The sequence below is a fragment of the Vombatus ursinus genome, unplaced genomic scaffold, assembly GCF_900497805.2.
Source record: "Vombatus ursinus unplaced genomic scaffold, bare-nosed wombat genome assembly UNPS02014812.1, whole genome shotgun sequence".
NCBI lineage: Eukaryota > Metazoa > Chordata > Mammalia > Diprotodontia > Vombatidae > Vombatus > Vombatus ursinus.
The window spans coordinates 14,378,376-14,391,912 of NW_020954590.1; the positions used below are offsets into that span (position 1 = coordinate 14,378,376).

The window sequence follows — 13,537 nt, forward strand, 5'->3', positions numbered from 1 at the left end:
AAGAGGTACTTTTCAATGGTAGATTCAAAAACCATTAACTATATTGAAATAAGGGATTGCAGGAATCAGTTTAAATATCTCCTACCATCATAGATCATGCTGTCATCAGTAGACTCCCAGTAGATCATTGAAATTAGGTTAAAGATATTTTAAAACTTTATGGTAAAAGTCTTATACAAAAAATTCATAATTGAGTAATTTCATTGTACAATTTTTAAGATAAACCATTCAACTTGTCACATCTTCTGTTTTGCTTCACTATGATTTGGTTTAAATAATATTCATTTACCTTTTTCCCCATTTTCATTCTTTTAAAACAAACTACCAAAAAATAACTGGGCTAAGGATTTTGAACCATATATGAATTACATACTTTTAATAAGTGTTAAAGTGAGGTAGCTTTTATTTTATATTATGTGGTTTTATTTTACATGCTTGTGCAAACATTTTTAGGGACTACTGCAATGAGAGAGCATTTACACCCTTTGGAATTCTTTCCCATTTCAGCAAGATTCCATACAATGGGTCTATAACAGTATTGAGAGTGCCCAAGAAGATCTTCAGAAAACAAATTCCAAACCTCCTGGGGATGATGGAGGGGATGCATTTGACTGCAAAGTGGAAGGTATGCCTTTTCTCCTTATAACATTCTTTTTCAGTCTGTTTATCCTATAATTATGAATCTTCTTCAACAAAAGTACTTCAGTGAGAACACCCTCTTGATTGCCAAAGAGAAACAGAAAATCTCTTCCTTGTAAGAGCTTTAGAAATCATGGTTTATTACTTCTATCATGTGAAAAGGGTGACATCTCAAATGTGTCGCTCTGAAATACCAAGAACTTCTGAAATCAAGACATTTTCTTAGAATAGCACTTTCATTGCTAGTTCAGGCAATTTAAGTACTAAGCATTCTGTGTAAACTAATGTAATGATAGCATATATTTCTGAAATTTGTTACAGTTATAAAATTGAAAATTGATCTTCATTCTAATTTTAAGATTTAGTCAGGCTGGCATACTGTACTCTTCCATGCCCAATAAGTCCAAACTCTTCACCTTTGTAACTTCGCCCTTTACCCAGATTCGGGAGAAACTTCCCTAAAAACCAGCCTTTTATCTTGCAATTACCTTCACTCAGGACTCAGTTCTATTGCGAATTGGATCTTTACCCTTGTGGTTATTTGTTTGTCTTTCAATTTTGAAGAGGACCAATGACATCATGGGGTGATGTCTTGACTTCAGAATGAATTGCATTTAAGTGAGGCAGAGTCCTCAGTCCCTCTCTTTCTGAGTCATTGAAGTCCAGTGGCAAGACAAAAGTCAGGATGGACTGGTGATGGTTCCAGATATAGTGGATGACCTTGACATCTTCATGTCTGATGAAACTCTAAGTTCTCCATTGCACCTGCTTCAGCCACTTTCATGGCCTTTGGAACAAATTGTTCTCATTCTCCCATTCCACCGGGGAAAGACTTCACATGCTGGGGATAGACATCCCTCTAGCTCACCAATAGGTTTGAGGGTTCTTGGTTACCCTTAACCTGGTTTAACCTGTCTGCTGAATCGTTTTACCAGGGTGGCAACTGTGTATGCTACACCTTCTTGGAGCCACAGGTGAGAGTTGGGTGAATCAGTGGACACTAAAGGTGGATGAGAAGTCCTGAAAAAGACTCAGCAGGCCCTCACACAAGAGGTGCTAGTCCTCCTGAACATTCCATACATCTTTGTAACCACACCCACCACCCTCAAATTCAAGTTGATTCAATCAAAGATTCTGTTGCATACTACACCCAAGTCTTGCAGACTAATTCTGTCACTGAAGAATTATTCCTGTATCCCAAAGATGAAGTAATGGGAAGGAGCTGAGGTTACTCTTAGCCCACCTCCTCATTAAAATATCTATCAATTGGGATTGTCTTACCTTTTGCAAGGGGAGTTACAAATGATGTACTGTCAGGCCAATAGGAAGGAAGACACACCAAGGTTTAAAAGACACTATCAGCCCTCACTCAGGGTTTTTGATTACTGGGGAGAGGCTATTGACCAATTTTTTGATTACTACTAGTATAACTAATAAATTGGTCATGCTTGGACCATTGTCTCTCAGTTTAATTAATTTTCAAATGTAACACAGTTAGAAAGAGCCTAAAATCAAGAAGACTCATTTTCATGAATTCGAATCTGGCCTCAGATACTTAATAGGTATGTGACCCTAGGCAGGTCACTTAATTCTGTTTGCCTTACTTCCCAATCTGTAAAATGAGCTGGAGAATAGCAAAATCACTCCATCATTTTTCCAAGAAAATGTCAAATGGGGTCACAAAGAGTTGGATGCACCTGAACAGCATCAACATGGTTTACAAAATATTTTATGTGTGCTTATTAATTTAGGGCAGCTAAGGGGCACAGTGGATAGAATGTGGGCCTGGATTAGGAAGACCCATCTTTGTGAGTTTAAATCTGACCTTTGACATTTATTAGCTGTGTGACCTTAGGCAAGTCGCATAACTCTGTTTACCTCAGTTTCCTCATCTATAAAATGAGCTAGAAAAAGAAATGTCAAACCACTCCAATATTTTTGCCAATAAACCCCAAATGGGATCACAAAGAGTCAGATACAACTGAAATAACTTAACAACAACGCTCCATGCCAAAAACTATGCCAGACACTGGGAATACAAAGGAAGAAAAAATTGAACAGTGTTTATGAGTTCCTTTTGATTTGTAAACTTGATATGGGTGAATGACTTCCTGATACCTCTAAAAATCATCTCAAAGTATCTGTATGAACAATGCTCCATGCTAGGTACTAGGAATATAAAGAGGAAAATGGACTCCCTTACCCTAAACATGTGTTTATTGGAAAATCATATATTTAGAGATGGATTTAGATTCCATATGGTGTGTCTACCCCCTCTTTCCCCATGAAAATCTCAGCTAAAGAAATAGAGAAGCAGAGAGAATACATAACTTCCCAGAGTCCACATAGATAGTAAGTGGGGAAGCTTGGATTTAAACCCAAGACCTCTGACTCAAAATCCAACCTTCTTTTCATTTTACCGCACTGTTGATTTCCTTGTCTCTACTCTCCTGCCCCTCTAATTTATTTGCCACACAGCGGCTGCTGGTATTTCTAAAGCACAGTTCTGACTATGTCCTTTCTCTACTGAAGTGGTTTCAGTGGCTCCTTATTACCTTTCAGAGAAAACACAAACTCCTTTCCATGATATTTAAATGATAATTTAAAACTCCTTTCCATGTTTTTTAAATATTTAAATGTACAATTTGGGTTCAACCAATATGTTCAATCATGTAACATATTCCAAATCAAACACACTAAGAACTAGTTTCTGCCAAATACCGATGAAGCTACATATAACCTCTAGTAGAGCTGATGCTTCAGACATTCATGGTTCCTTCTAAACTACTTATGATGTTCTTGGGACAGAGTTCTGATTTTGAATGGTGCCTATATGGATCTGTTACCATAGTTTTTCTCCTCTTGGCAGTCTCTTAACTAGGTATTTATTGATTATTCATCCCTCCTCCCACATAGTATGTGATGTTACCTAGTGGCAGGGACTTGAGTAGTTGGTTTGATCCAATGGATAGGGAAGAAGCTGCTTGATGAACTGCCTTTTTTATACCTCTTTGAAGGAGTCTGGATGTTCTTACTTAAAACCCCATTTTTGACATGTCATATTTTCCTCACCAATAACACGTCATCTGAAAAACCTACCAGTAATGATATATACTCCCTGTTTCCTATCACATTTGCTCGTCATTATATGGAGGCAACTTAGTGTAGTATAGAAAGTACTGAAATTGGAATCAGAAGAATTGGGTTGGAATCCTGGCTTTTTGGCTTATTGGTAGTGTAGTCTTGGGCACTTACTATCTCTGAACTGATTTCATAATCTTTCAAATGAGGCAATTGCACTTGCATTATCTGTCTGCAATTTCTGATTAAATTGGTTTTGTGAATGTGAATCTCTACAAAATTGGGAGACCAGCATTATTGTTTTTATTCTTACATTATTAATTCTTATGCTTGAAGTAATTTAAAAGGTTTATTAGGCAGAATCTGTTGGGAAAGTCACTTAACATCTCTTAGCCTCAGTTTCCTCATCTGAAAAATGAGTAGTTTTAATTATGTGACCTCTAAGATCTTTTCTACCTCTAAAACTTGATCCTTTCTCTCATCCTATGGAGTTTGTGATATATGTGTATATACTTACAGCAGAAAGTTATCAAGGACAATTCCTTACCTTTGGGTTAGTGCACTTCACTTGCATGTACAATAAAGAGCTCTTGGATTTTATTTGAATTTTAAAAAGTTATTTCGCTGAATTGACTGGATTAAAATTATTTTTATTCTAGAGGTAATTGACAAGTTCAACACAATGGCTATCATTGATGGGAAGAAGGACCATGTGAGTTTGACCGTAGACAATGTCCACCTGGAATATGGTGTTGTATATGAGTATGATAGCACTGCAGGCATAAAATGCAATGTGGTAGAAAAAATGATTGAACCCAAAGGTTTCTTCAGCTTGACCGCAAAGGTATGAGAGCTCTTGGGGCTAATGGGATGGTAATGGAAACAAATATTTTTATAGTTCCTACCGGTGAAAAGCAGTTAAACCAGTTTAAAATGTTTAAAAAACTTAAGACTTAATTTTTGAAGTGCTTTTATTTATTGTACTGTTTTCACTGTGTTCAACTATAATTTTTTTCTGTTACTCCACCCCATATCTGTGTATACCTTCTCTATTCTACTGATCTATTTTTCTATTTTTTAACTGTTACAAGGTAACTTTGAGAATTATTGCTTCATAATATATAGGTCAAGACCTGATCATTGTATTACCTTTTACTCTTATTTTTATACTTTATACAGAGAATATTCATATATTTCAAATAAAAAACACAATTAGGTAACATGCCTATTTTTCAGGTATTTATAGAAAAAGCCTTGGGTTAAAAATAACTATAATCTTTTCTGTACTCATTTCTGTCCAATTAATTGACACAACCCTGCCTTTAAGAATTCTGAAACATTATTATTGTTAGATATTAGCTCATGTTTATAGTTCTATATGCTGAAAGTCTACATAGACTAAGGAAACTAAATTTGTATTCCTGAGAAGACTGATTTTATGCTATTATATACTATTTCATACTATTCATACTATTTCATACTATTTTTGTTTCATATTATTATTATATATGTATCAAAATTCTTTTTGCCATCATTTACAATTTTACATTTAATTATAATTGGCATAATTCATTTATGAAAGTCAGCATGTCATGATTAAAAAGTCATTTGAATAATTACCTAATAAAGTGAAATATGTATTTTAGAACAACAAAATGATGGTATTTGTTGGTCTCCTTATTGAGGGATTTTTTTAACATTCATTTTAAATCCTGAGAAATTATATTGTTATATCAATGATTGAATTTTGAAATATCAGACAAAATAATTTTCAATGTTCTTAACTCTGTAGTGTTATTTACTAACTTACAGGAGAGCAACTCAATTTAATGGAAAGAGCAAAATAAAAGATCTGAGTTCAGATTCTAACACTAGCTTATGACCATGAGCAAATCACGTTTACTTTCACTTATAAAGTATGTAGAATGGGACAGTACTTTCACTTTCTATCTTAAGGTTTTTGTGAAGAATACATGTAAAAATTTTAGCTATCCACAGTCCCTTCAAATGGCTTATCATGGGAGGAATGTTGGGCTCTCAAAGGCAACGCCAATGGAAAGCAAGCTCTGGGCAATCTTGTCAAGCTAGATATGGATAGGCTCGTCACCCGGTTGGCTACAGGGTGATGTATTTTTTGGCCATAGCAACTGTGGAAGATCATCTATTGAGTTGTAGAGTGGTCTGTTCTTGCATAAATGGAGTACTCACACTGACAAAGATCTGAGACTTACCCAGCCTTGTGACTGAAGCCTACACTGCTTCTTCAATCCCTCTTCCTTTTCTCCATCCCTACTTCATTTTCCCCTATGTTTTATTTGTGATTTCCTGTATATTCCGTCTATAACATTGAAACAACATCGAACTGGTAGTGTTAAGGAATGTGAGACTCTCTGCAAAGTCCCCACTTGCCATATATATCTATGGTTTGCACTGGGTGCCTAGTTGAGAGACTGTAGTCACTTATGTTCATCTGGAAACGCTGAATGACATTAAAATGACCTCAGGTTTGGTCTGGGTGTATATGCTTAAATAGTTTTAGCTGAGGCATTTCCTGTTTTCATAAACAGGGAATCTGGCTGTTGATTTTAGTTTATATGTCTCTGTTGTTTTTCTTAAAACATATAGCTATAAAATAAATATTTATTAATAAATATTTTTTTCCTTATTGGCATGCATCATAAAGCCATTTTGAAGATGTCCTCCCAAGGAAAGCTAGATCCTTAATTTTTAAAAAATCATTATGAACCCCCAGATTCACTTAAGGGAATAGTCTGCATTTGTCAGTGGGGTGTCTGTCTTAGTTTAAATCTCCTGTCTAGATTTACAGACTTAGCAACTAAGTAGATAATATGATGATAAACATTCAAAGATGAAGCGAACTTTAAAATTTCATTTAAAACTCAGATATATTAAATATCCCATACCATTAATTTAATTTCATTTGAAAGTCTCAAGACTTAATCAAATATAAATATTTAAGCATCTACACTGGGTATACAACCAGTCTGATTATTAAACAGAATTCATTAAATAGAAAAGCCATGTGGAGAAGCTGAAATCAAAAATATATGATAATGATTTATACTATGATGAGAAAGACATTGTTTTCTTTAATTGTGAAAACTAGTCTATCCCTTTTTTTCAATAATTGAAAGAAAATAATTCTAAGTCCATCTCCCCTAATTAACATTTATGATGTTTATTTACCCACAAAAGGTTAGCTTGCTATATAGTCAAAGGCTGTCAACAGACTTCCTAATATGAGCCATCAGATATGTGAATTGATCATTGTTCAATACTTTTGAATTTCATATCTCAAGCTACCTCTAAACAAATATGTATGAAGTAAAACTCTCCTGTATTACTAATTAATGACTGTTTAAGTTGGTTGATTTTAATATTCATTTTATTGTTTTTCCTACTCCAGATTCTTGAAGCTCTGGCCAAAAGTGATGAACATTTTGTGCAAAACTGCACTAGCCTAAACTCTTTAAATGAAGTCATCCCTTCTGATCTCCAAAGTAAATTTGGCACCATTTGCAGTGATAAAATTGAGCACATAAGTAGAAGAATATCCAGTTACAAAAAGGTAAAGATATTATAATTTTTAATGCAGAAATTAGTTGATTGGCAAAAGTTCATTCAACTATTTTCTTTTACAAATGTTTGCCGGCTCATGAAAGTTATTGATGAAACCTGCTACCTACCCCCAATAGGTTTCAAAATGTGGAATAAGATACATTTTTGGACCAAAGCAATATGGAAATATATTTTGTTTAACTGAACATTTATTACCATGGTTTTGCTTTTGTTTTTCTTTCCCCAAAATGAGGTAAGTGGGAATTAGAGAGAGGTTTAGTGGTAGGCTTCCCTCCCCTCCCCCCCAGAAAAAGAAAGGAAGAGAAAAAAAAAGAAAAGAATAAAAGAGTGTTGTTGAAACATTTTTGTTTTATGCATAGAAGAAAGCAGAATGAAGGCCTTTGTAAACACAAACAAAACAGATTTAGAAGTTACTTGTTGACTTTATTATATAGTGAAAAGAAAAAGTGAGATGTACTTAAAAGTAGTTTCATGTGTGATCTTTTTCTGTTGTAGTTTGTATGTGAAAATGCTTGTTTTATTAGTGTTGACTTCAGAATAAAAAAAAGATAAGCAATTACATTAGTATTAATTTACCATACTATTATCATAAATTCTACTTATTAAAAAGCATTGCTTAAATCAAAGAATTGTTGGATTTGATTTAACTCTTTGTTTTTTTGGGAAGAATCCCACCAGTGTTCCTTCTTGGATACAAATGATTGGAAACACTCTCTTAGTCTTTTTTTCCAGCACATGAAACTTTTTTGAAGATAAGCTGAAAGCATTATACAGCTGCAAAATGTGATTACTGTATATTCTGTTATGAGTAAGGCTAGAAGAAGAAAATCAAGCCATTTAAGAGTTAGCTAAAATAAAGTAACAAAGGAGATGATGGTGTTGTAGAAGCTCAAAACGCCCAGGGTACAAAATCTTATGTGAACTCCATCTTTGGAACACTGGAATGTGCCATATAGTTCCCCTTTGTTACCTATTCCTACTGATTGGCACCTTGTTCTTGGAATGGAAAAGGGGAATAAATGTAGTTGGTACAATTAAAAGGAACTGCTTAGGACTTGATCAGACCTAGGCTTTTTATCAGAGCTTTGTTTCCCAGCTGCAGTGCATGCTATGTATAGACTTTAGAGTAATGGGATTCACTAGTGTGGACTGTGACTATCCATCTCCCTTCCAGAAAGGGAGACAGAGACAGACAGACAGACAGAAAAAGAGAGACAGAGACAGAGAGAGAGACACACAGAGAGAGACAGAGACAGAGAGAGAGAGAGAAAGAGAGAGAGAGAAGGAGGAGGAAGACAGACAGAAGAGGAACTTTCTCCTGGATATGATTTAATAGCTACTACAAAACCATCATGGAGTCTCCAGAAGGGGAATCAGTTACAGTTACTATTTGCATAATACATTATACACATGTGTGGTCAATAATAGACTTCTCTTGAGTTGAGTGAGAATTCATTGCAATGCCCTTTTTCCTTCGTTCTGCAATTAGAACTGTGTGTCCCTTGGAAGGGAAGGCTCTGTTGTTGCTGGATGATACTGTCCTGCATGGATGAGGCAAACTTGTAATGCTTGAAGTTCTCGAAAGCTTTTGAGCAAAGAAAGCATATCTCTTGCTGCTTATGTTCTCTATAGTGTGAGGATTTTCAGAACTGTCCAATGTGCAAGAAAAAGAGGCAGAGTTCTGAGCCAATGGCACTTTTTAAAAGGGTCCACAACCCTTTCTAATGAAGTGCATCTTCCTCTTCAATCTTCCTCACAATCTGAGATGCCCACTTCCTCCAGGGCCTTAGTTTTATAGTTCTTGATACCTGGGCAGTACAGGTGAAGCAGACCAAAAATATAGAAACACATTGGTTGATGAACCCTGTCCTTGGCCCTCTAGAAAGGTCTACACAAAATACAGACTCCCATTGGTTGACAAATGGGCTAGTGAGCAGACCTTAACAGACCTATCTCAACCTTTCAGGATGTCCTACTAAGCTGATGAGCAGGCTTATGGGGTTGGACTGATAGGCAGATGTTAAAACATCTACGTGGGCTGATAGAAGGGCAGACCACAGTTTGGCAACCAGAGTCATTCATTAGCTATGTGCTCTTGGTCATCTCCCTATGTTGCACAATAGAGGGATGACAAGGTACAGAGGGAAAACAAAAATAGCTGGGGACTTTCCATGTAATTGACTCACCTCTGTCACGCTGGTGTTGGGCCACTGTAACAGAGAAAAACAAGGAGGTCCTCTAGTTTCCTTTGATTAAGCAAGAGAACTTACAATCTGCAGTTCATAGCTCTGAGGTCTACTATATAACTTATAATCACTACTCCTGTGGAATAATATCAAACTGATTAATACTGATTGGAATAAATAGGAGTTCAATAAATCATCTATCATATTGAAGATGTGTCAGTCCCATTGACTCCCCAGTGTTCTTAGATTCCCCTTAACTAACTTATTACTATTCTTGGTTTATTTTTTTCTTGATAATTTGTACTTATGTTGTCCCTTTCCACATTCTTTACACTAATTATCAGCAAAGTACCGTGGAGAATTTGGTTGTGATATAGACTCTTGTTTTGCTTCCCATTTGGTCATAATGGCTCTCATTTGGAAAGCATGAGGATTTACACAACATTGTCATTACAAAAAACCTGTGAGATAGACAATATAATTCTTATTATGTGTAAACTAATGCTCAGAGAGATTCATCAGTTTGCTATAGAGTTGCTTAGAATCATAAGTGTAATGCATAATAAGTGTAAGAGCTAGGATTCCAACCCAGATCTTCTGATTCCAAGTTCAGTGTTCTTGTCACTACACCATAGTGCCTGGGAACTTCTCACACATTTAAAAATAACTTGTGTGTGTGTATGTGTTTGTATAGGCATCTATATCTATGGTTTTATCAGTGTAGGAAATTCCTGCTGCTGAAACTCTCTCATCGACATGGAAGATCAAATCATCTTTAACTAATATTCTTAGAGAGTTTTCTGGTTAATTGATTTGTCCATGGTCACTCAACTAATATGTGTCAGAGACAGGCTGTGAACCCAGGTCTTTGTGGATAGAAGTCCACCCTTGTATTTGCTTTGTCATTCTGCCTCTCACAACAAGTACAAATAATGATAATATAAAATAACTGAAGTTCATGAGAGAGGTGTAAACCAATTACTGTGCATGATCTGAAATGACAATGTTCCTTATTTACTACTTAGATAAAGGAATAATACTTAATGAATGAGCTAGGGTCTTAGTTGCTCTTTAAAAGCTAGGTAGTATTTCAATAGATGGAAAAGGGAGAAGTAATATTCCAGGGAGATAGAAAAGCATGAAAAATAAAGAGTTTGGAAAGAATTGGACACATAGGGGAAGACGGTAGCAAGTTACTCAGTTTGACTATAGCACATAGAAGAAAATAAGAGTCATTACATTGTGAAAATTCTTGAAAGCAAACCTAAGAGTATTCAGTTTCATTTTTTAACCACTGGGGTAGGGGGAGGTGGTGTTTTAAGAGAAATGTTTTAAGTAGTAGAATAATACCTTCATTATTAAGTACCTTTTATGGTTAGGCACTGTTGTGTATGGGGGGGGTGAAGACCCCCCCCCAAAGAACCTTATTTCAAAAAACTTTTACTTAAAAAGATGTTTAATTAGTAAACTTATAGAAAATTAATGCAAAGAAATTTGGAGTTTAGGCCAGTCAAAGATTACCTCATGTCATAAGGAGAATCAGGTTTTGGAAACAAAATACTAAATTTAATTTTGGCCATTATAAAGATTAAAGTACAGGTGGAACACTGGAGCGCAGATGTCCTATATGCATTGGAGATAAAAGTCTGGAGTCTGACAGGGTGATCACTGCTAGAAATATTTAATAAACATTTATTTGGTTGTTTATATTTGAAGATGTTCTCTATATAAATAGGTTCTAAGCCACATAAACACTTTTGGTGATGGTGTATAAATCCAAAATTGAATCTCATAGATTTTTATCATAATTCATTTTTATTTTTCCTTGAGGAACGAAGACAATGTTCCATTGAATTAATTTCTTTGACCCTTTATGAATTGTATTTTGTTGACTATTGGTGAATTTAGATTAATTGAACATCTCTTCCTTTTTTGGAAAACGAGATTACCAAAGATCAGAGACATAACTTCGAGGAGTTCTGGCACAGTCTGATCATTTGAATTCAGTTAGAATGTCTGTGATATTACTCTGTGCACAATATAACATGACTGTAACTTCATTCATTTACCAAATTCATGGCACTATCCATGTTAACATTTACTATTATAAATTTATAATTTCATCATATTTTAGTTTTTAAAGCATATTAACATTAGCAATGTAGTTTTATTCTAGATGAGCAGTCTGCAAACATCCCACTTTCTCTGAGCTAAAAGGTATCCATAGTAACCAAAGTCTTAGAATGTCTTAGCTTTTCTCTTAGTTGGATTGCAAAAGTTTAAATTCTAAAAATGGAAACTAGTGAGTTCCTAATGTTTCTGTTATCTGGTTTATTGAGCTCATTATAGATTTTTTAGCCTAGTTCTATAGGCTATGTTTTTCTAGTACATATATGAGAGAGATTTGAATCTTACCCATGCCCTGACTAAATTATGACCAAGGATTTATTCAGTTAGGAACAGAATGTGCAAAGTAATTTAGATATAAAATATGCACTCTTTGAAGCAAAACTTTCACCATAAATTCTCCCTAATACCTTTCTTAATTTGAGGTGAATTCTTCAGTTTTAGAATAATTCCATAATCATTCCTCTGTGTGTGTGTGATGCTTTGATTTAAATATTTAATGAGGATTCATATGATAGTTCTTGTTTTTATCCATGTGCCCATGTATAACACACACACATATCCACATACACACAGTTACAGAAGGAAGGGTCGTATAGTGGAATGTGAACTGACCTGGGAGTCAAGAGCTAGAATTTAGTACTAACTAGACCTATCTCCCTCTAACTCTTTATGACCTTCAGGCAAGTGACTGAACCATTTTGTTCATCAGTTTGCCCATGTGTAAAATAAGAGTTCGGGCTAAATAAACCCTTTGCCAGGGATAGCTAGGTGGTACAGTATATAGAGCGCTTGGCTTGGAGTCAGGAAGACCTGAGTTCAAATGCAACCTCACACACTAATTATCTGTGTGACCCTGGGTAAGTCACTTACCCCAGTTTTTCTCAGTTTCCTCATCTGTAAAATGATCCAAAGAAGGAAATGGCAAACCATTCCAGTATCTTTGCCAAGAAAACATCAAATGGGGTCATGAAGAGTTGGACATGACAAACACCTGAAGAACACAAACAGCAACAAATTAATGCTGTCTAATCATGAGGTGACAGAATTTCAGATCTAGAGAGGATCTCAGAAGCCATCAAATATAAGCTTGTCAGGAGTGCCATTTATAACATTATTAGTGAGGTGTCATTTAGCCTCTGAGACTTCCAAGGATTAAAAACAGTCTATTTTTGCAACCATTTCTTTCCGGTTTGGGACAACTCTAATCATTAGGAAGCTCTTTGCTGTTCTTGTTTCTTGCTGTTCTTTATATAGACAGCTTTATATAGACTAGTGTCCTAGTCCTGACGCTTGGGATCAAGCAGAAAAAAATCTAATTTCTCTTCCATATGACAGTCCTTTAAATAATTGAGGATTGCTATCATAGCCTTGTCTTCTCCAGGCTAAACATTTGTGGTTCCTTCAAATCCTTGTATGGGTTGGTGTTATCTCAGGACCATAAATCTTCTCTGCTTTCATTCCAGTACATCAATGCCCTTCCTAAAATATGGTGTCCAAAGCTGAAAGACTGGAGAGATTTCAATTGTCCAGAGATGTTCTCCATTTCTGTCTCTTTGCTTCCCTTGCAGAGCAACTGCTGATACATAATTTATCTGTCCTATATAATAATTTTATCCTTGAAAGTATGGAAGAACTAATCATTTCCCACAATCCAGGGCAGGAATTCCTAATCTGGAGCCTGAGGATTTGTCCTTTATTTAATTTTAAATTTGATAACTATAGTCTAATATAAACGGATTTCATGGTAATCACTTGTATTTCATTTTATGCATTTAAAATGTTATTTATTCTAAAAAGTAGACTATCAATGGAGTCTCCCCCTGTTCTGCAGAATGTTCCCCATGTCCTAGGAAGCAGATTCTACCCTAGAATCCCATTTTCTACCTTCCTTGACCTAAAGG

The 13,537-nt window shown here is 35.3% G+C and overlaps 1 protein-coding gene across 1 annotated transcript in view; it reads left to right on the forward strand.

Moving 5' to 3' along the window:
- LOC114054096 (phosphatidylinositol 3,4,5-trisphosphate-dependent Rac exchanger 2 protein) overlaps positions 1–13,537 on the forward strand; it is a 385,890-nt gene that overhangs the window by 223,247 nt on the left and 149,106 nt on the right. Inside the window, exons 22-24 of the mRNA XM_027877210.1 lie at positions 508–625; positions 4,380–4,564; positions 7,148–7,309. Of these exons, the coding sequence (XP_027733011.1) occupies positions 508–625; positions 4,380–4,564; positions 7,148–7,309 (465 nt within the window). The remainder of the gene's footprint in view (positions 1–507; positions 626–4,379; positions 4,565–7,147; positions 7,310–13,537) is intronic.